General features: G+C 50.2%; 2 protein-coding genes across 4 annotated transcripts; one reads left to right on the top strand and one right to left on the bottom strand.

Moving 5' to 3' along the window:
* The first annotated feature begins 1,225 nt into the window (after positions 1 to 1,225).
* Positions 1,226 to 3,736, top strand: RNF181 (ring finger protein 181). Its single transcript, XM_063311074.1, has 5 exons — positions 1,226 to 1,350; positions 1,549 to 1,682; positions 2,352 to 2,467; positions 2,550 to 2,624; positions 3,450 to 3,736. The coding sequence occupies exons 1-5, from the start codon at positions 1,262 to 1,264 to the stop codon at positions 3,507 to 3,509; spliced, it is 474 nt and encodes a 157-aa protein (XP_063167144.1). The 5' UTR covers positions 1,226 to 1,261; the 3' UTR covers positions 3,510 to 3,736.
* A 1,163-nt stretch (positions 3,737 to 4,899) lies between these two features.
* Positions 4,900 to 20,863, bottom strand: TMEM150A (transmembrane protein 150A). Of its 3 annotated transcripts, none has more exons than XM_063311586.1 (8): positions 20,770 to 20,863; positions 14,919 to 15,162; positions 10,572 to 10,619; positions 10,371 to 10,457; positions 10,110 to 10,177; positions 7,334 to 7,461; positions 6,206 to 6,383; positions 4,900 to 5,796 (listed from the first exon to the last, which is right to left on the bottom strand). In XM_063311586.1, the coding sequence occupies exons 2-8, from the start codon at positions 14,966 to 14,968 to the stop codon at positions 5,555 to 5,557; spliced, it is 801 nt and encodes a 266-aa protein (XP_063167656.1). In that variant the 5' UTR covers positions 14,969 to 15,162; positions 20,770 to 20,863; the 3' UTR covers positions 4,900 to 5,554. The 3 variants fall into 3 exon arrangements, with proteins under 3 accessions (XP_063167656.1, XP_063167654.1, XP_063167655.1); XM_063311584.1 differs by having other exon boundaries at positions 14,960 to 15,162; positions 20,770 to 20,857; XM_063311585.1 differs by having other exon boundaries at positions 14,960 to 15,165; positions 20,770 to 20,817.
* Between the last annotated feature and the right edge of the window lie 1,471 nt (positions 20,864 to 22,334).

Below are 22,334 nucleotides of genomic sequence, written 5' to 3'. Positions count from 1 at the left end.
AAAGTGTCCACAGCCAACTCTTGCACTCCAGAACATCGTCAAGATGATTCTAGCAGATAGTGGAATATAGTGGTTGCTCCTTGGGTGGCTAATTTGAGGGGCTGGGAGCTGCACGAAGCCAAAGCCCCTAGGGCAGGCACTGGCTACCCGGCCCAAACTCACACTAGCTCTCTCTGGGATGCTGCTGGCAACTGGCATTCTCCACATCTGCTCTTTTTAACACCGAAACCTGCTTGCTGTGATGGAGGCTGCAGTTTTAATTTCACTGGCCTGGAGCAGGATCCATTGAAGTGAATGGGAGTTAAACAAACAAGGAGCCATTCTTCTGTTACCTGTGGATTCACCCACTTTCTTCTTTAATATGAGCACATGCAGGTCCTCAGCCAGTCCATTTCCAGGCTTCCACTTTTCTTTACATTTGTGCTGGTGACTTCTTATTTAGTGATTGCACAAGCTCGTTTGTCAATCTCCCTCTGATTTTCAACAGTGTGTATAAAAGGGGCCTGGCTCTGAAGATTTTGATGAAACTCAAAGACAGCTTAATGTAGGCGGAAGAGAGTCACTCATCCAGCTCACCGCAGCGCTGTGCAAGGCAAAAAAAAAAAAGACGGTGCATGGCAGGATCCCACAATACATTTGATCAGGCCAGTTACAGGTCTCGCAGCTGCATTCATACAGCCCGTTAAGCTTGATCGGGGTTAATACTGCTTCGCTTTTTTCGCGGCTCGCGTGTTGTACTAAACCAGGCGATTCGGTCCCGGAACTGTCAAACCCACTTTGGCCACCAAGTGGAGCACGTCGTGCGAACGCAACTGAGATGTCGGCAGCGACACAATAAATCGCAACGGCAGCCTTATAACAACAGACTTCCGGTGTTGGTGCGTCTGTCTCTGGAGTGTCTGCTCGGCAGCAACTAACGGGGCCGCTGCTATCCGCCTCCGTGAGAAAGCGGGGAGGAGAGAGCCGCGGCGCGTCGGCTGCTCGCGCCCTGCCACACCGGAGGCCCTCCGCGCCGAGCCGCCTGAGTCAGAGGAGGCAGGAGCGGAGGGCTGGCGGCGCCCCCGGCCGGTCCTCCTGCCCCGGGCGGGCTGCTCTCCCGCGGGCCCCTCACCAGCGCCTCAGGAGCCCCTCGGGGCCAAAGCCACCCCTCTCCGCCGCCTCTCAGCGGGCCGCCTCCCGCGCGCGCTCAGCCCGGAGGGCCCGCCTGCCGGGCCGCGGCCAACGAAGGCGCGGGGCGGCGCCGCCCGCCCGTCTGCCGGCGATGGCGTCGTACTTCGAGGAGCACGACTGCGAGCCGGGCCCCGGGCCCCGCGGGGACTTGCCCCGGCGCGCCCTGCTGGAGCTAGCCAGGTGGGGCTGGGGGGCGGCGGGGAAGGGGCACGCCGCCACGCCCGGCCGGCGCGAGTGACCCCAGCCGAGCCCGGGCCGAGCCGTGACGCGGCGCCCGGTACGCCGAGCTGCGGGCCACTTGCCCGGGCGCCTCTCGCGGGGCTTCCGCGGCGGGGAAGGGGGTGCCGGCCTCACGGGGCCGGTTTCCCGCGCCTCTAGGTCTCTCTTCAACGGCCTGGAGATCGACGTGGGCTCCCTGCGGGGGGGCGACTGGGACCACCGGCTTCCCCCGCCGGCCGCCAGACGGGCCGTCGAGAGCCTTCCCGAGGTCCGGGTTACCGCCCTGGAAGCAGGTGGGAGAGGGGCTTTGCCTGCGGGTTTGTGCGGGATGAAGGGTTGCCGACATGTTAGTGGTCTGAATCGCAGGGGCTGCAGTCCGGCGAGCCGAAGCTGCTGAGCCAGGCGGAATCGCGGTCTTCTGCGGGGGCGGGGGGGGGGAGAGCTGGGTGGGATGCAGGACCAGCTCCTGCGCTTGTCCTCCGATGCGGGGGGGTGACCTCCTTCAAGGCCAGGGGGCGGCAGCGCCTGCTGTTCCAGTGCTTTGGCTGTGGATGATCGCGGGGCCTTTATGGTTCAGGAGACCAGAGGTGGAGACGAATGGCTGCTGCGGCTCCCTTGAGAACAGGGAACCGGGTCCAAACCCCCGGGACTGTAGAGATCCTTGTAGAAGGCTGCCTCTGCATTTTCCTGGCCTCCCTCCCCTTGAAGTTCCCCCTCAAATCCCCTTTGACAAAATGTCAGAAGGTGGTGCATAAAGTTAATCCACTCATCAGAGTAAAACTGGGCAAATATTTTTATGTGTTTTTTTGGGTTTGTGAAGATGTGGTCTGAGTTGTCTTGGAGACCAGTTTGGGGCGAGATTTTTGAGCTCAGAATTTGAAAGCACAGGCGTGCTGTGATGTTGATGGAGTCAGTTTGATGCTGTGTTGTTTCTCTGCCCTCTGCACCTGCCTGGCACTCAGATAAGGGGCTGAAGTGTCCTGTATGCCTGCTGGAATTGGAGGAAGAGGAGGGGGTAAGGAGAATGCCCTGCCAGCATCTTTTCCACGCAGGCTGTATTCTTCCCTGGCTCGGAAAGGTGAGAAGCAGGGAGGGAGATGGGGGGCTGTTTCCCTTGGCCTCTCCCCAGACACAGGTGCTCACGCCTTTCTCCTGTCCAGACCAATTCATGTCCATTGTGCCGCTATGAGCTGCCCACTGATGATGAGCAGTACGAAGAGTACAAAGAGGACAAGGTGAGTGCGGAAGGCGCTGGGTTGAAGCAGCAGCAGCAGGGAGCTGCTGAGAAAGTTGCAAGAACTCCAAGTTCACCTGGGGCCCACAGCAGGCTTCCTTCGACCCTCCCTCCCCAAGACTGGGAAGCCCACATACATCCAGAAACACACCAGCAAGCAGGGACCACAGCCAGCCAATGGGGGTTACTGGAGCAAAGGCAAGACGGAAGGTATAATTTGCTGCCGGGAACACTGGATAGAAGATCCCGTGCTGCACCATTGTGTTGCAGGCCACCACTTCACATTTGGTTAAGGTGTTTATAAAACCTCTTTTCAGGCAGATCTGGCAAAGCTGTTTACATTAGAACAAGGAAATAAGGAGGAAGCGTCAGGAATTAATGGATTATACTATGACTACAGATGTATGTGGGGAAGCCAGATTTTTCCTTACTCAGGTTGGCCTAAGTGGCCTGTGGGGGTAGCACAGCTGCAAGGGGAGCAGCAAGAACAGCATGGCGGGCAGCTCCTTGGACTTGAGTGTGGCTGGATTGCTAGGATGCAACTTTCACGGAGGAGCTGCACTCAGCTTTGAAAAGTGGGGGCAGAGAATTGGTACTGGAGGCTTCTGTTCTGCTCTCACCCTTCCCTTTTGCATCACTTTCCATTCTGGTCTGGCAGGAACCAGTAAGCAAAGTGGCTGTTCCACAAGGCACCACGTTGCTCCTGCCTTCATAATTTTGGCATTTTATCTCCGTGCTGCGTCATGAGAAACCGCAAAGTCCAGGAAGGGGTGATGTGCTGAGGTTTGGGTTTCACAGGGTGAACACCTCTATTTTAATCTTCAAGGTTCGGAGGCAGCAGCAAGCACACCAACTGGAATATCTGCATGGCATGATGTACACATGACCCCACAGTGTTGCCATCCTCATCTGGTGCAAACAGGGACTTTCGCAGTTGCAAGAGACAGAAACAGCTTTGGGGGGGGCAAGAGAAGCAGCCCTTGCAAGTGACACCCTCTGCCCCCCTCCTCAGGAGTAATCATTCAGACATTCTCAGTGCTTTTCCTTTCGCTAAGCCACTCCCCAAACACACACAGCTCAGAGGTATTTTTGAAAAATAAAGATTGCACATGCCTCTGTTTTCTGATGCCGAGGTTGTCTGGCATTGCTGGGGCAGAGATGAGGGGAAACTGCCTTCCAAAAATAGGCAATGCACAAGGAAATTAGCATTCAGCATGTTTCTTTCCACCTTTTCCCATTTCTTGTTCTTGTATCATGTACTGCTAATTTCCACAACTTGCAAACATCCAGCATAGAACCTGCTGCATGTTGGAAATTACGCTGTAGCTGCTTCTCACCAGCTCAGCTGGGTGTGGGGGAGAGGCGGCCTTTGAAGGTATGCATGGAAAGTTGCCGTGGAGGAAGAGGAGCAGTGAAGGGCCACCTCAGCTTACCACTTGTTTGCCCCACGTACTGTTCCAGAGGAAGAAGGTTGGGGTGTCTGTCCTCTGCCTGCACTGGTTTGCATGTGTGAAATACATAGGACGGGTCCAGTGGGGCGAGAAGAGGCCACACCTGCTGATCAGGAAGGGTGCTGGTTTCCAGCAGCCTCTGCCCAAGATCACTTCCCCAAGCCAAATGAGGAGGAACCCCAGCCGAGATCTCCCTCTGTTAAGCTGGATTGCAGAGATGCTGATTCAGCTACTTCTTAACCAGACATTTGTTGGGAGACCGATGGGCAGGGTCCTTCAAGTTACCTCCTTTAGAGGATGGTGGATGTGTTATCTTGACCTGAAAGTAAACAGGATGGTGGACTTACGTGACCAGGTGGCCCAGAGATGCCTGATGCCGCTGTTCTGGGTGGGACCAGAGAGCAGCAAGCTGTAGCATTTTTATCAATTTTAGAAACCACCTCGTATCACAGCATCAGTGGTTTTGCTTCTCTTAGAACACCTTAACTGCAGAACAAGGAATTATTCTATGGCACAACTCTGAAGCAGATATGGGCAATGGGGGAATCCCAATGTTAATCCAGGACACCAAGGTGGGACATTTTCCTAGGCAAAAGCATGAGTGGAAACAAGTGGGACGTCCTGTCTGTGAGCTGCCCAGATGCTGACCCAAGCTTTGATGTGTGCAATGGCTGCATTCAAGAGGCAAAAGGGGGTCCTTGGGGTAAACCTCACCTTGCCTTCTGCTGCCCTGGGGAGGTACCTGACTCTTTGCCAAGCTGAGAAAGACTCCCCAGCTTGGCAAAACAGAGATCCTTAACACAAAACACCCTTGTACGCCACTCCTCTGATAATTCTTTTTATACATATTTTATATAGATAAAGTTATAAAAAAGTTCTAAAAAATACCAAACCACTTTACCAAGGGATGAAGGAACTCTGTATATTAGGAGTGTAGGAAAATGTTTAGTGGGTGGAGGCGCTCTCTCTTTCCCCTTTGCCCAGTTCCATATCCCACATCACTCCAGATTTATTTTATTAAAAGGCCTGGAAAAAGGAGGAATGTATTTCCACCAGTGCAGGGGGCATTCCCCATTATAAACTTGCCTCTGCAGCTTATGGAACTCTTGCCCCCAAAAGGAAAGGAGATTGGGTGGCAGTGAGGCGCAATTTTTGCTAGAGGAGCTTCAGTTCTTGGGTATCCCAAATATGTGAGGAACTGGCCAGAGGTGGCAAGCGATTATGCTCTGGCAGAGAAAGCGCCACAAGCTGGCCTTACACAAAGGCCAGGTAAAGAGATCCTTGGAAGATCTCCCATTGTGCATTTAGAAAATGGACCATTTCTCAGATTGGCTGGGGGAGAGTGGGCAGCAATATATTCTTTAAAAAGCAGTCTTGGTATAAAAATCACAAGGAGCTGCTACCCTGTTCCCCTCTGGGGAAAAGAGAGCCTGTTGCAGCAACAGAGGGTGGGATGAGCGTGCCCTCTCCCCCGCCACCCTCATATCATGGCAATGCTCTCCGGGTGGCAGTTCAGGTGGGTGGAGGTGCTGCTGCTGCCTGGCGACTTGCAGCCTCTGCCATTGGAGTGCTGCAGGGCAGCCACCAGGGTCTCATTGGAGACAGCACCAAACTCGTAGGTGAAGGTGCCATAGAAAACAAGGATGTCGATGACAAAGACCCATTCGCAGATGGCGGCCAGGTGCTGCAGAAGGAAGCTCTCGTGGATAAAGAAGATGCCACCTGTAGCAGAGTCAAGGGAAGGTCAGGGAAGAAGACACCCTCACCCAGGGGATGCCTGGTGCCCAGGTAGGGAAGCTGGTGGCAGTGCTGTTCCCAGGCTGGCTCAGAGAGCAGTAAAGGCTCCTCTCCCGCTCACATTGGACTGAAATCTGGGCTTGGCCAGACATCTTGCAGGACACGGTTCTTCTACGTGGGGGAGATCTGTGCCCACAAGCTTCTGAGAAAGCACAGGAACTGCAGAGGTGGGCAGATGCAGGGCGTCAGTTGGAAGAGAAACAGGACAAGGGGATTCTCAGCCACAGGGAGACCCTCAGCCAACACACAAGTGCTGGGAGACAGGAGAGCCCTCTCCAAGGCCCCTTGCCCGTCATGGCCTCTCCCCAACCAGCAGGTTGCCAGAAAAGGATACTGAAGACAAGGGAGGTGAAGGCCAGAGTAGCAAGGAAAACTCGCAGGTGCGCCACCCAGAGGTCCATGGCAGAGAGGGCAATGCGATAGGAGAGGAAGCACTGGAGACAGACGAAAAGCAGGCCAGCCAGGAAGGCAACTCCAGCCCCAAGGTAGTGAAGAGACTTGGCGTAATCTACCTGCAGGCAGTGGGAAGCCCAGACAGGGTGGTTCCTCTGGGTCTCGCGAGCAGGATAGGCCTCAGCACCAAACTGGTTGGCTAAGCAAAGGGCTCTCCCCCTGTGGCTACAGCGGGGGCTTCCCGCCCAGAGTGGGTCTAGCTCCCATGAAGCTGCTGAGGCAGAACCCTGATCCCCTCTCCCACCCCCGTGGTGCACTACACATGCTGCCACAGTGCGCTTGGTGGGAAGCTGTCTTCCCCACAGCTTCAGCTCTCCCCCACCCCGCACCTCTGGAAAGCAGCAGCAGTTGCCTGTCGAGGAGCATGAACACCTTGCAAGGCGGAGAGCTGTCGTGAAGCCAGGCCAGTGTGAGAAGCACAGCAGCAGGCTGGACGGTGATGGAGGCCTCTGCTCCCGCCCTCACAATGCTGAGTGCCAGGCCAGAGATTTGTTCGGGCTTGGCGATTCCCTGCCCCCTCCCGAGTGCATCTCTCTCGCGTTCCACACTTACAAAAGCCTTCCTCGTGAGGTGCGCCAGACCGGCTCTGACTTCTAAAGCGAGTGCGGTATCACCGTGGCACTCATTGCCTTATTCCTGCTGAACAATTTACCCACTCAAGCGTTTTTGTTGAAGAATGGGAAAAAACCTGCCATGTGATTCTCTCTGCTTGGTGCAGGCCAAATAACCACCAGGGAGGTCCCCAGGGTCACAACTGGGGGGGGACAACTGGGGCATGTGACCCAGGCCCTGCGCTGGTGCGACGCCAAAATGAGCACTGGGAGGGCACCAAAATGAGTGCTGGGGGGGGCACCAAAATGGGCGCGAAATCCATGTTTGCCCCAGGTGACATAGACCCTAGTTGTGGCCCTGGAGGTCCCCCAGGACTAGGAAGCAAAAGCTGGCTGCCACACCACTCCCCAAGAGGCAGCCCGCCTTGCTGCTCAGCCACCCGCTTCTCTCAACCAACCTGGAAGTTTCCGACCACAACGAGGCCAGCCGCGTTGGTGCAGCCTGTGACCAGGGCTGCCGTGTTCACCCTGGAGGCCTGACTCTGCTCCAGGAGCTGCCCATAGCGCAGGAAGCAGACAACAGCCACTGGGAGGGAGATTGGGGGGGGGGGGGAGAGTGGCATGTCAAACCCAGCATACAAAGCAGAAGACCACAAGCTCCCAAGCCTCAGGGAGGGACCTTCACGGGACAGAGCCCACAGGCACATGCACCACATGGGACAGTCAAAACTAAGTAAACCATGTTGAGCCTTATATGTTGTGTGAACCCAGCTGGCTGGTTTATCAAGACAAACTAAGACTTGGCATGTTGTCAAAACCATGATACTCTAGGTTTTATGACCATGAATTTCAATAAGCACAACATTCCAGTAAAAAGAAAAATGGGGGGGGGAGAGCTTAGAAAACCATGTGGATGCACAAAGGGGGTGTTTGTGCTACGAGCTGGCAGCAATACGTAAAGGAAATGGAAGGTGGGTGTAATCAAGGAAGAATACCAGCAAATAACTCCTGTCAGGATGGAATCCGGAGGCAACAGTTAATGGCAACTGGATTCATTTCCTGAACATGATTTAGTTAGAGAGAGGGAAGGGGAGGGGGGTTCATGTTAGAACAGAGCAGGGCAGTTAGGCTGCTTGTGTAAATAGGTTGCTTAGGGAGCAAGAGAAGAGACTTGCATTCAAAGGAAGAAGCCAGAGGTGTAAAACTAAAAGGAAACTAGCAGGACTGTAAAGATCACAGGAAGGGTGCAACAAGGGGGAACTTGGATGGACTTAAGGCAGGGTTGGGAAGAAAGATCCTCACTTGTGACTTTGAAAGAGACTGGTGCTTATCTTAATAAAAGAATTTTCATATATCCAAAATGGCTTGTATTGAGAGTTACTGAAGTTAAGATTTCCAAGACCACGATCCTCACAACTCCCATCTGGAGATATTCAGCCAAGCTAAGGTACGAAGGGGACTCAGGCTTTTAGAGGAACTTTAGAAGCAATGAGAAGGGGGCTGGGGACCACGCTGGTCAGTGATAAAAGCCATGAACCTGAGCTAGGAGGATAGGGACAATTAATGGGTAACAGAAACTGGGCAGAGCATCTCAATTCCTGCTTTGCTCTGGTCTTGTTCAAACAGACCTAAGCAGAACTGACAAATGGAGGGAGCGGCAACTCAAGTTAAGCAAAGAGGTGGTCAAGAAGGAGGGACAGGATGGACTATGTGGGAGTCTTGACGAAGCTCATGGATATCATTTCAGAGACCCAGAAGACCGGAGAAGAGAGAGCATTCCTATCTCCAGAAAGTGGGGACAGCAGTCCCTGGCCACCGTGGGCCATTCTGCTTGATGCTGCTCTCTGGCAGATTTCTGGAACCAAAAACAACTGGTTTGTGAGCCTTTCAAGAATATCTTGCTTGGCAAGAGCCAGCATGGATTTCTCAAGAAGGAACTATGCCAAGTCAACTCCGTCTTCTCTTCCAATACACCAGTTTAGACGACCACGTGAACGTGGTGGCCATGGAGTACCTTGTCTTCAGCAAAGCCTCCCCTCCAATTCTAGTAGGAATGATGGACAACATGGGCTGAACTATGTTACCATTAGGAAGATAAAGGGCTGCTGAAACAATCACAATGAAGCTGGATGTGAATGACTTCACATCCAGCTGGAGGGGCATCCTGATCAACAAATGAACAGACAACACGAAGTTAGGAAGACAGAACAAACGCATTCAAGGACCATATGAAGCTCAGGAGGATCCCCACCAGGAGACCTTCCATCTGGTGCAGCAGTTAAGCTGCTGGACTGGCACTGGGGAGACCAAGGCCCAGTTCAGCCACGGGTGCTCACTGGGTGACTTTGGACCAGTTGCTCTCTCTCTCAATCCAAGCTGCCCCTAGAGTTGTTGTGGGGAAAACAGGGAGGGAGCATTATGTGGTTCAGCAATGGAACAGGCTGCCAAGGGAGGTGGTGGACATTCCTGTACCTGAGCTGTTAAGCAGAGGCTGGATGGCCATCTGTCCTGGTGCCCTGGTGGTGGCTTCCTGCACTGGGCAGGGGGATGGACTTTGACCCCTTCCGACCTTTCTTTCACGTGGATCTATTATCCTCTGAAGTACATGAGCAATACCTGCTGGAACCCCAAATGCCAGGCAGAGTTCCCGAGTGGCATGGAGGGAGGCAAGCCTTGCTCCCAGGTGTCCTTTTTCCATGATGTGAAGATCCAAACTTTGCAAAGAAGCTCAGTTAGCATAAGTTCTGGAGCAAAGAATGCACTGTCTCTTTCTATAGACTATTTCACTTTATTAAAATTTATTAATTTTTATTAATAAATTTATTAAAAATATTTCTATCCTGGCTTTCTTCCACATGGCACATTCAAAGGGAATTTGGATTATAGGGATGTTGAATTTTAAAGTTTTAGCTTGAAGGATACCAAGACCTGTTTAGATACTTAGGAGATCAGAAGCTTCCTGTATATTAAATGAAAAACTGATACACTGTGCAAGAATTAATTCTGCATGTTATTATCCAGCCTCTCTCTCTGCTGCTTTTGGTTACTTCCTTTTTTAAAAGGAGGACTGATCTTGAAATCCAAGCACCTGCTCTGAAAAGTCCCGCTGCCTGGGATCATGTCTCAGGCAGCTGGCCATTGAGTCCAGGTGGCCAAACCTGGGGCTGGCACCCTGCCGCCAGCTTCTCGACATGGCTATGAAGTTGGGGAAAAGAGAGGGAAGCAAATACTTACCCCAGAAAGCCCCAATGTTCCCAATAAGGCTGAAGAGGCAGCTCTCAGGAGGGTAAGTGCCACATTTACTAGAGGGGAGGGGAAGGGGATTAGCACAGGAGGGAAAACCAGCGAGTCATCCTACCCACTTGCTTTGAAGCCGCCCAACTTGGGAACTGCCTAGCGCTGCTCTACAGCGCCACGTCTAGAACAGCAAATGCAGCCGCCATTGGCTCATCCTCTGCAATGCAAAGCTCCTCCAGGAGCTTTTTTCCACCTCACCTGATCAAAGGGACGTCTTCCAAAGTGCAGCAGCTTTTGGGGTAGCCAGGTTTGGTAGAATCAGCAGAACAAGACTCGTTGTACGACCTGCAGCCATGTGTATAGATTAAGTGGCATTATAAAACGCTCCAGGAAAAAGAAACGCAACGGCCTCCGCTATCCCACTAGCAAGATGTCCTCCTGCTCCCCAGCACAACTCACCAGTTCTCAACAGGGCACACATGGTGGTTCATTACAGCCATGGCATATCTAGAAGAAGCAAAATGGAACAAAATGGGTGTTAAGACAGCAGTAACTGGGTAAGTCTGAAAGTAAATAGATAAATCCCTAACATTTAAGGAAATCCCTCTCTTGGCTTTCCAGTTGATTGCTTAAAATTCTCAACCAATCAAAGCAACAATAGCAAATAAATTGAACAAACTGGTTTAATGCCCCACCGTGTCTTTAAATTCCACTGAAAGGCCAAGAATGCAGATTTCCGGGCAGAGGCCTCCTTGAGCAAAGTCAGAGCCGGAAATTCCAAGAGAGTCTCGCTCTATTGTCAATTTTACAAGAGTCTTTTACAAGATCTCATTCACATGCACCTCCCCATCTAGGCGTTGCTCACTGATCTTTCCCCGTAGGCCTTTCAACCTCCCATTTACTCAAAGAGAGTATGGTATCCTCCAGACAAGAGCAGGAATTCCTGGCCCACTAACAATATATAGTCAAGATCCAGTACAACACGCTACCCTGAGACTGGAAACTTCCATCCCTGAAAAACAATCTGTAGAAAATTTCCAGCAAACCAAAGAATTCTAGAAACTTCAGTCTCAACTGGTTTGTGGTGTTTGCTCAGAAAACTGGCCCAGCTGGGAATAACAATGAAGTTAGGACAATTCTTTCAAAGCAGCCCTCAGGAGACCAGATAAGAATACGACCTTTGCCTGCCTTCCCACACAGTCAGCCTCAGCAGCTGTTAGTTTAGCTTGCCAGATCAGTCCTTTGAGAATACATGTTAACAATAAAAATCTCCAAATTCAGGTTTCTGCCAAAGATGTACCCTAAAATTTTGGGGTTTTGTCCAGGGTTTGAAACTGGGATTCAGAGGAAATGCTTAAAAACCTGTTGCTATAATCACCACAAAACACTCCCCAAGTTTTCTCCTGGTCTTGCATAATTTTGTTTCACCAATTCTGGATTTCGTCCCCCATGTATAGAGCTATGGAGCACCCAAACCCACGACAGACCCTTTAATGGCAGACCAACATCAAACTTTTGCACTATTTTATTCTACCTAGGTTATGTTTTCCATATGATTCAACCACATCCGTGCAAACTCTTTGGTCCAGCTTAGAAATAATTTAATGCCAAGAAAATGGAAATGGAAGTTACCTTCTGCCTCACCTAGCTGATCTTGGCTGACCTACTATAGAAAACTAGGCAGTTAGCCCTAGTTAGTATTTTGTGTCATGGGCTATCAAGGCTGTCCAAGACAGCAATGGCAAACCACTTATTGCATGATATGTGACTTTACTCCCCAGAAGTTGAGCATCATTTTTTAAATAGAAGTTATTTCTTGCTATTTGTATTTTGGCAACTGGTGTAGTAAGAACCTCAGGGTTCCAGTTCCTGACATCCTGGGTAAATGTTTTAATTGTGACTTAAAAGAAAAAGAGGTAAGGGTGCTTTTACAATGTTTTTCCCAAGGAGGCATCAGTGTAAAAGTATACATTTATTTCATATATGATTGCAATTAATTTACAAAGAGCCACTAACAAGAGCTTTATGCTCCAGAAAATGTTTTGTGTTCAAATTTCACATACATGCCTTTTTAAAAATACTTCTTCACTAATGGCATCAGTAACAGTGCTTAAAATGGGCTTTTACCTATGAATTTAGGAGAGCTGAAACTTTAAAACTCAGTTCATTCTGGGGGATAGAGAGAGAGAGAGGAGGTAGAACGAAATATCAGACTGTGTAAGTACTACTGACAGAGTAATAATTATGGCTAATAAATATGTCCCTTCAAATAATACTTAAAAAGAGTAACAAAATTACTTAGGTTTTTTCTAAACAGACATTTCCCAATCCAGTACTATGTATTTTAGGTCTTAGAGCATGGCCAGATGCAAGAATGTTCTTTGGAAGAAGTAAATATAGCCTAAAAAGATGTAAAAAATAAAATCTAAATATGCAAAGCTTTCTTTTTAATGTGAAAAGAAATGTCCTTAAAAATGATGGTGATGATATCATTACAATACAGTATCTGGGAAATGGGATTCTGTCTACACCTGAAGGGCACAGGTGGGATACTCCCAGTTCAGCTTAACCAATTGACCAGAGAACATGGGGGAAACAACACACTTAAATGCGATTGTCCATTTCTCACTAGGAGAAGGCCCTATTCTTTTCAGTTAGAGGTGTGAATGAAATAGAAAATGTGCTTTCCTTCAGACTCAGAAGGAATCTCTGCATCCTGGAAGTTCTGCCAACTCATTTTGGACTGGATGCAATTCAGCACAATCAAAACCCATAACATTTGGATTGTTCCATGTTTCAACAGAAATAAAAAGCAAAATTTCGGGTGTTTTGGCCAAGCCTCTAAGGCTGCAAAAATGTAAAGGGCCACTGGACAGAAGCCAATAGACACCTTCTAGCCTCAATAGCTAATACAGAAAGGAGCACCCAAAACACCTCTGTCTGGCATGACCGTATTTCATTCTGCCCAGAACGAAACAGCCCAAACCTCCATGTTTTGCTTTGTTCACAAATCATCAAAAATCAGCTGATCTGTGTATAGACTACTTTCCACATTCCTCCATGGATGCCTGAAAATTGGTAAATGATTAAGACCCATATTCCTTTATTTGAACACGAGATACAAACACGAGATACTTTGTGCTCAAAGTTAGGGTGACCACCTAAAAATCTAGTTGGTTTTCAAAGTAACACCAACCACCAATGATAAAATCACCTGCCAAAGCTACAGGGATACGATGCCCAGATGCAGTAGAAATACAAAACCGATAGTAAACTTTGGAACGATCAGAGGATGTTTTTTGGGGGGTGCCCTGTATCTCCCTTTGGAAACCCAGGTACTGGGGTAAGCACTGGATTTTTAGGTATTTCCCCTGAACCCCCGTTTGTTCGTTTGTTCCATTTGTATAGGTGACAATCTCACATTTGTGACCCTGGGTGGCTCACATAATTAAAAACAACCAAACAACACAACCAATAAACAAAATGCAAAAGTCCACTAAAAAACAATAATCCCACCTGGGCTGTTTAAAGCTGTGGTTTCCCAGGAAGCCTCACCTGCCTCCACAAGGGGAGGGGGCATTTCCCCCTGGAAAACCTTTTGGACAGAGAGCCTGACCAGAGACAAGGGCTGGCTGATGGCCACAACAGGCCTTTCTCCTGAGCTGAAATCCACAACGCCTTCCCGCTCCAAAGGCCAGGCCGGAAAAAGACTGGTGTGATGTGCTGCAAAACACTTTGCTTTGGGGCCAGAACTTCTCATTCAAATGTAATTTTGCTCTGTGTGATGCTAAACGGTACCTTGCTTTGGAGGAACAAGAAGGCAATTGAGAAATAGTTGTAATAAACAGAACCCCCTATTCTCCTGAGTGGTGGGGCATCTCCACAGCACATCGCAAGGCCTCCTTTGCAAGCTCTGGCAGAGGAAGCACCTCAGTGCGGTCTGCAAAGGGTCTTCCCCTCGTCGCCTTCCTGAGGCTGGATGGAAAGATCCTCTCATCAGCAGCAGCTGGGTAAGGCAAGGACACAACTGATCTCAGGCACTTTGTGGAAAAAAGACAAGGGGCCATTGTGCAGCTGCCCACTGGTCACTGCAAATGTGCTGCTATTCCTCTGCCCCTCACTCTGCTTGTGCTGCAAGGAAGGAACCTCATGGCTTAGACATACCCGTCCTGAGGAGCAGCAACTGCCAAGATTAAATCTGCAGTTTGGCAACAGGCTGTCCTAAGCAGCACCAGCTTTGTGATCAGCCTGCCCTGTACATACAGGACCTGGAGCTGGACAGCTAGTAAGGGTTATGTATTCATATCCTCCCAAGAGCATCCCGATAAATGTAGCTGTGATGTGGCCAGGTGAGCCACATTAGACCCAACCTGGCAGTGAAAGATCAAGGGCTCCTTGCTGCTGGCCCACGAAAACCATGGAAGCAGCGGCTCGCATCAACCCAGGCCCTGAGGTGTGCTGGGGCAGGAGGAGGAAGTAGCCATAAACTGCCCTTTCCAGGGGGGACATGGACATGAGCTCCAGTGACCCGGCTTTAGGCCCCTTGTGGTCTTGTAGCTTTCTGCATTTTGAATGGAAGCAGAAAATGCAGAAAGCTACAGAGTGACCATGTTCCTTCTTGAATTACAGAACATTCAGGCCTTGACTAGGCAACACATTTGCTAAGTAACCCTTGGGCAAGTAACTCTGCCAGCAGGTTGCCCAAGAGAACTGCTGACACAACTCTAGAGCAACGTTTGGAGCCCAGGGAGTAGCAGAAGAACCTTGTGCTTTTCTGCAGGAGGAAACAAAGCATGCAAGCTCCACCTTTCATGCGTGACCCAGCCACAAATCACAACAGCTCTTACACAATCCATATTCCAGTGATTGAGAAGGCAGAGAGGCTGATGGGGAGGACGATCCACGCAGTCATTAGTGAGTGCAGGAGGGGGACCCTTAAGAGGGGGAGGGGAGGGGAGGGGAGGAGAGGAGGTGGGGTGGGGTGGGGTGGGGTGGGGAGGTAAGACCTAGCTATAGACCAAGTCCTCCAGCTGGAACCATCCAAAGTCACCTCCTAGAAGAGAAGCAGGGAAAAAAAGGTGGGTCAGTCAGCATCTTGGTTGGTTGTCTGACCATGCAAGTGTTTTCTGAAGTTGTACCTCCTCCAGATCAAGGTTCAAGACAACATCACAAATCACCGGCCCTTCAAGAATGCACTTCAGTTCTTGCTTCAAGCCACAGCAGAACTCTCTAGGGCCAATACTGCCCAATTCCTTCCTGGATTTTCTTTGAATTCCTCCTTGATTTTACAAAATGAGCAGAGATTCTAGTAACAGGACAGGCCATGCTGTTAGAGAGTAGGACAGAAACATCTCAGCAGAACAGGGATTCTCTCAGTCTTCTGTGCAAGGAACGCAAACAAAGGCTCCCCACCAAGACTGTGGGATGAGCAAGTGCTGCCTGCTCCCTAGGAAGCTGCACTTATTTCCTCACCCTTTTATCCCCAGCCCCCCCCCTTGAGTAACGCAGCAGCCCCCCAACTGCCAGGTTAGGAAACATAAAGGGCGGCACAAGACCCTCCTTTAGAGGAGGCCACTCCCCAGCCTACTGCAATTCCCACTAACTCTCTTCCTCCCCCCTCCTCCCAATCTCTACTTGCAGCTCTGGCTTTTGGCTTGGAAACTGAGACCACACAGGTAACAAGCTCAACTCAAGGCCGGACACAGGCCGCCAACTCCTACTCTTGGACCCCAAAGCTTCCCTTTCCTGCTAGCTGGCCAGACGTCAGGCCCTTGCTTCATTCTGGCTGAACATATCTTTTGCCACATCCACCAAGCAGGTATCATTCTGTAAGCTCTCATGGCTCAAAAAAAAAAAGAAAAAAAGAGCTAAACCTCCAGACTCAGATAATCCTGCCCCTGCTCCAAGTTCAGCCACACCTAATTTGAATAGGACCTGAGGAAATTGACTTGGGATTTAGAAATGCAAGATATGCCACCAAGAACTGTATAAAATATATCTGCAAATTTGTTTTTAACAGTTGAAATAAATTTGGCTAGAATATACCTTTATAAAATTACTAGCAGCAAACATCACAAAAGTTGCCAAGCAGACAGTGAAGTATCTGTGTAGTTCTTACACAACTCAATTCTAAACGGCAGCTACTCAGGCTTTTGTTCTAGACTTCGCTCTTCAGAATTGTGTTCCTCCAGTTGACAATCTATCAAATATTTCCCCACTAAAAGAGGCCTCCCCTTTCATTATGTTTGAGTCTCCTGCAGGAAATAAGATTTCTAAGCTTCTGGAAGAGAGCTGGTGACTCATGAATGGCCCCAGATATAGCTCAGTGTTTCCTTATCCAAACGTGCTGGGTCTGCTCTCCCTTTTGGTTCCAACACAGCTCATTCCCAGCCTCTGCCAAGACCACCTTTCTGAAGGATCACGCAGCAAAACAGTTTTTGTTTTCTTTGAAGGTTTCACGTTAGGCTTACATAATTACATTAAATCCTGCCTAGACAATGATCAGCTGATGCGTACCCAGCTTGCTGGGGAAGGTGACTGGGGAAAGCAATGGCAAACCACGCCACTAGAGTCTTGCCAAGAAAATGTCGTGAAAGTGGCGTCCCTCCAAAGGGTCAGACATGACTCGGTGCTGGCACAGGGGACCTTTCACCTTTCAGACAATGATCAGCTTCATAAGTCCACTGTGCAATTTCCAGATGACTCTTGCTGTTCAGTCTTGTGGTATGAGAATGTTTAAAAGACGTCCACCCTTTCCCTTTGAGATTCCTTCCCTTTCAGTCCTAAGGCTCAACCAATAGAATCTTTATGAGTTAATACCAGTTTCAACCAGGATGAAATAGTTATTGTTCATGGTTGAGCTGGTCAATATATGCAGAGGTGTTTTTGCACCTGGCTAACCTTGTTTGCATTCTATAGTTAAGCAGAGTTGGGCCTGATTAGTACTTGGATGGAAGTCCACCAGCAAATTCCAGAAATTAAAGATTCTACAAATTAAAGAAAACCCCGGAAGAAGGCAGTGTCAAACCATTTCAATATTCCTACACACCTCTGTGCCCACGCAGTCATCAAGAGTCCAGCTCAATGTGAAAGCATCTTTGTAACCACCAAAGTAACCACCTTTGGGATTTAGAAGGCATTGCACAGGCAGTTGCTTAAATAGGTTTTCACCATTTTGTTCACATGCAAACACCCCTGCCAAGGTTTCCTTTCCTATTTTCTGTAGTTCTACAGATGGTTTGCAGCACCTTGGGAAAGCATCCCTTATATCAGCACAATTACTTGTTTCTGTGCATTTCAGACTCTGACACAGATGCACTGGTTTAGAGACCTGCCTTGTTCTTGGGATGAGGCATTCCAGTGCTTCCACCTCTTGTATAATATTTTGGACAACAAAACCACACACCACTCTGTTAGATTATTAAGAAAACCTGGCACTGGATACTGTGGAGTAGGTTTGGTGTATAGAAGAGATACATTCTGGTACTTTAAAATATTCCTGAGCTGAGAGCCTTCTCCACCTGGCTCCACCGCTAGTTCTCAAGGTTCCTAGTCCCTGCATGCCTGAGACCTGACCATCTCTCTTGGTTACTTGCCATCAGTTATCTCCTTTATGCAATGTTCAGTTTTCTTTGCCAGGCATGTCTCAAACTTCCTGGCATTCTCCAGATGTTCTCATCCCTTCTTCCTGAACACCAGGATTGTTCATTTCTGCACTGGGCAGGGGGGTGGACTAGATGATCTCCAGGATCCCTTCCAATCCCTACATTCAATGATTTTTGATTTTATATATACACACACAGAGACACACACACTTTGCTTTTCTAGAAGGAAACTCAACCTGGTATAGGTTTACTCTTGCCAATCTTACAGGTTGTTTTAAACAAACCTTTAGAAGTCCATTTTTAAGGTTCAGCTATACATTTCTCTTCTGATGCTTCCAAATGAGCCTTCTAGCACAACCTGGCAAAGGCTCATTATTGTAATTTCACAGAGCACCCAGATGTCACTGCCCCACTTTGCCACCAGCCCATGTTGTATTTCTCTTTAGTCACTGTTTTCTTTGAACAATGGTCAGACAGAAAGATCTGGAACAGAAATGGAAACTTCCCAGAGTTTCATAGCATTTCGCTCCTATAAGTTTAGGGAGAGTTAAACTGTGCAGTGACCTTCTTCCTATCTCTTTCCTCCAAAAAGCATAAATACGCCCAAATGCTCATTTTATAATCCTTTCACTGGAATTCTACACTTTTTGTACTACATTCTTGCTACTCTGAAATGTACCTTTGCCCTACCTTTTTGTATCTTTTATATCTTTTCTAACTGGTAGAAAATGTTTTAGAATAAATAAAACAATTCCTGACACCTGAATGTGAAACAAAACGTCTTCTTGCCTTTGTAAGAACTGAACTATCCAACATCCAAGGAATTCATACCTCTATATTATAGCTTGAGGCTAATAAATAAAGTTATTTAATTATTATTACTGACGTTTCTATGTTTTCTGCTCCCAATAACTAAGTAGCTAACACAGAAATTACCACATTTTTTGCATGATACCTGCAGGGCCTCCTCTCACAATATCTTTTCCACCTCAAAAAAACCAAGCTCACTTTAATGCAAAGCACAGGCCTCTCACTGCCACCTACCTTCATTTCTCTATCCCGCTGCTAACTTGCTAGTACTTTCCTCTGCAGAAGAAACACACTCTCTTCCTGCTGCTCAGCTTCATCTTCTCCCACCCTCACCCCCTTGAGCAGGATCAGGCCAAGTTCCAGCATGGTGTGGTTCAAGCTGCTACTGGATGCCTCCTAACCCAATGGAGATGGAGACACTCCCTCCTCTGCCCTCTTTCAACTGTGATGAGTGTTTTAGAGACTTGCTGCTCCCCACTGCCAACCATAATAAAAATAATGTGCCATATTAAGCTCAAACACTGCCTGACTCTTAGCCCTTGCTAGACCTGTCCTTGATGAATTTATCAAATCTCTTTTTAAAACCAGCCTTTGCCAACATCTGGATTGTCCAACCTGTCCATTCTATTCAATTTATATCCTTCCCATCCTTTAAGAAACTCTGTAAAGTATACAGAAGACCATCTCCATCTTTTTGTAATAACACTGTCAGTAGGTTAAGCTAAGAATGACTCAAGTTTATTTCATGCTGGAACATCAGAAACTGAATCAGCTGAGAATCAGGAAGACACTTTCAGTCCTTCCCACAGAATCCTGTTCCTTTTGCCCTTTAACTATCAGAAAGCCATAGAGACGTACATGATACCAACGTATTTATTTCTAAGCCTTTAACCACTTCATTTAGTTATCGGAATTTCATTGATCTGCAGCTTTTCTGCCTTAGGTCTTGTGTTAAATTTAAAGAACAGCCCTTTGCACAATATGATTTGAAGGAGATTAAGCTCTCATCTAGAGTTCCAGCAGAACTGCTTTGTTATTACTGTTTGCTCATGTTTCTTCTGAGTTCATGTCACATTTAACACTTCATGCATATTGTCATCACTGGAGAACAATAGAGGTGAAACATGTTGTGCACCTAAAAATGTTTATTTTCTTATTTTTTATTAGATTGTTCTGAATGTTAAAAAAAATGTCTATATTCAGGAGAAAAAAACCTTTCTACCTCTCAACCTCTTCGAAGCCCCTTTCCACGACTCTCAATTTACCACCAGGCCTTTAGCGAGGCGCCATTCAAAGAGCTCCGGACGCTGAGCTTCGCGCAGCAAATCACATTCACACCTGCAGGTGTGTTTCTAACGGAGAGGTAACCTTTTTTTCTAGCGGGCTGCGACGGGGCAATGCCATCCCCCGCGCTGACAATACAGACAAGCTCCTCTAGAACTTGCTTCTTCCCTCCGACGCCCGGGAAATTGAAGCTCCGCGAAGCCCTCCGTTCCTCGCGGCCGCCGCAACCGCAACGCAGCAAACGCCCCTGGTGCACTTGGTGCCGCTTCTGGCCGCCCGTTCCCGGCCCGCCTCTCTCCCGCTCGCCTCTGACGCACCACCGTCGGCGGCCCAGCAGCGAACCTCAAAGCCGCGCAGACCGAGGAGCCGAAGCGGCCGAGGCGCTCCCGCGGCGCTGGATCGGCAACCTCTTCCCACGCACGTGCCCGGCCCGGCTCGCAGCGGGAGATGCACCCGCGGCGCCAGGCCCCCTCGCTCCGCGGACGCTGCAGGCCTGCTGCTCCCGAGAAGAGGCCACTGGCGCCAGCCAGCCCGCGGGGAGAGGCCGTCCGAGCCCGCCCCACCGGACTGCCGTTGCTCGGCAGCGGCTCCCGCCGCGCCCCGAGCAGCCGGCGGCCGCCGCGGACCGAACGCCCCTTCGGCGGGCAGCCCAAGCTTCCCGCCGCCATCCGCGCCACTGCCCTGCTAGCTCTCGCCCGGGCAGGGGACAGGTTTGCAGCGCCACCGCCGCGGTCGCCTCTTGACGGGCAGGCCCGCCCCCGCCAACACAGGCTCCCGCGTGGGCGGCAGGGGAGCGGCAATGACTTCCCTTTGGCTCGGCGGCCGGTGGCAGGCAGCCATTCGCCAGGGGAGGCTGGACGTCCGCCAATCCAGCTGTTAGGGGAAGGAAGCATGGACGCCGGGGATGGGGGGGACCTGATGGCCGGGTCTCCGAGGAAGGCAGAGGGCACTTCCCTTACCGCTCGCCGCCGCCGCCTCCTTCGCCCCTGACGGACCGTTCGAGGGCCAGGCCGGCCCCGCCCGCCCCGCGCCCCCCTTCCCCGGCCGCCCACCCAGGTGACCAGGCCTGGCCCTCTGTCCTCAGCCAGTGGGGAGGGGGCGCGCGCGGGGAAAGATGGGAAGAGTAGCCGCCGCGCGCGCGCGCCGCTCTCCCTGGGCTGCCTTGGTCCCGGGCGGGAGGCTCGCGACGGGTCTCTGGCTGCGCGAGGCGGGAGGGGGCGCCCCCTTCGGAACGGGGGAGGGGCAGCGGGCGAGAAAAGGGCTCTTGTTCGTGCTTGGACAACAGCCGGGAGCTTCGCGTGCAGAGCGCCGCGCAACCCACCGGTCGCGACCTCCAGGGTGAACAGAAGAGCCGAGCACGCAGGTGCCGTTGCCTCCCGGAGACCCCGCGCTCCGTTGGAATGGAAGGCGGAAGCTCGCGGGAACCTCGGCGCTCGGTCATTTGCGGAGCGGCCTTGGCTGAATAATCGCGGGCGGGCGCCCCGAAGGGAGCAGGCGAGGCCCCCGGCTCTTCTTTGTAGACAATAAGCCGGATTCAGCACGAACGCTAAGCCAACATGCGGCTTGCTTGACACGGGGTTAGTAACTTGGTTGTCAATTGCGCCTGCGCTTTAAAGTCCAAGGTGTAGTACGGGCCAGCCACGCATGGCTTTTCAGTAAATCACGATTAGCAAATTGACCTGAAACACTGTCAGCCTTTTTTCCCTGTCCTTCCCTCTGATTTTTCTAACGTTTTACCTGAAGAAGGTTCTGGAGCACTCAACGTCTTGAATCAACCTTATGCAATTTCAGCTTCGAATAATTCAATTTTAGAATCTGGGAGGCCTCAGGACGTTCTGGAGGGTGAATCCTTCCCCGCCGAGAGGTGACCGGCTTTCGGAACAGGTAGTGAATTCAGCAATTAGGTTTAAGGGCCTTCTGAGGGCCGGTGCTAGGCGGCATCCGTATGTTTCGCTTGGACTTACATTCCCTCTTTGTAGAGGAGCTCCAGATGGAGTACGTAGCGCTCGCTCCTGTTTTTCCCCACAAAAACCACCTTTTAAGGCACGTTGGGCTCCCCACGGAGTTCCTGTAGCTGAGCGGCCTCCCCCTCCGGGGCTTCCTGCTCCTAGTCCGCACCGCGCCTCACCACGGTGCTTTCCCAGCTGCTTTCCAGCTTACTGACCCGGGCTTGCCCAGAATCGCAGGCGTGTGCTAGAGGTGGAAATGGGCTTTGGTCACATTTGTGGCAGCCTGGCCAAAATGTATTGTTTCCTTACTGTTGGAGGGAAATGACAGGTGGGTAACTTTTATTTTACTAAAAAGCATGATGTAAAAGCCTTGGCTGACCAAGGCCACAGTGGGCAGTGGAGGTCAATATTGGTGGGCCCATCTGTTACCATATGGGGGGTTGCATCTTTGTATGCAAGAAGAATGTGTGGCAAAGAGCGTGAAGGAACACACAAAAGGGAGGGAAGGCAATGGATACACAGTATCTCCGGAAATGTGCTAGATCGGAAGGAAGGTTTTGTGGAGTGAAGCGGAT

The sequence above is a fragment of the Candoia aspera genome, chromosome 9 (genome assembly GCF_035149785.1).
Source record: "Candoia aspera isolate rCanAsp1 chromosome 9, rCanAsp1.hap2, whole genome shotgun sequence".
In the NCBI taxonomy this organism is placed as follows: Eukaryota; Metazoa; Chordata; class Lepidosauria; order Squamata; family Boidae; genus Candoia; species Candoia aspera.
Note: the sequence above shows the minus strand (reverse complement) of the source record. Positions and strands in the feature narration are given on the sequence as shown.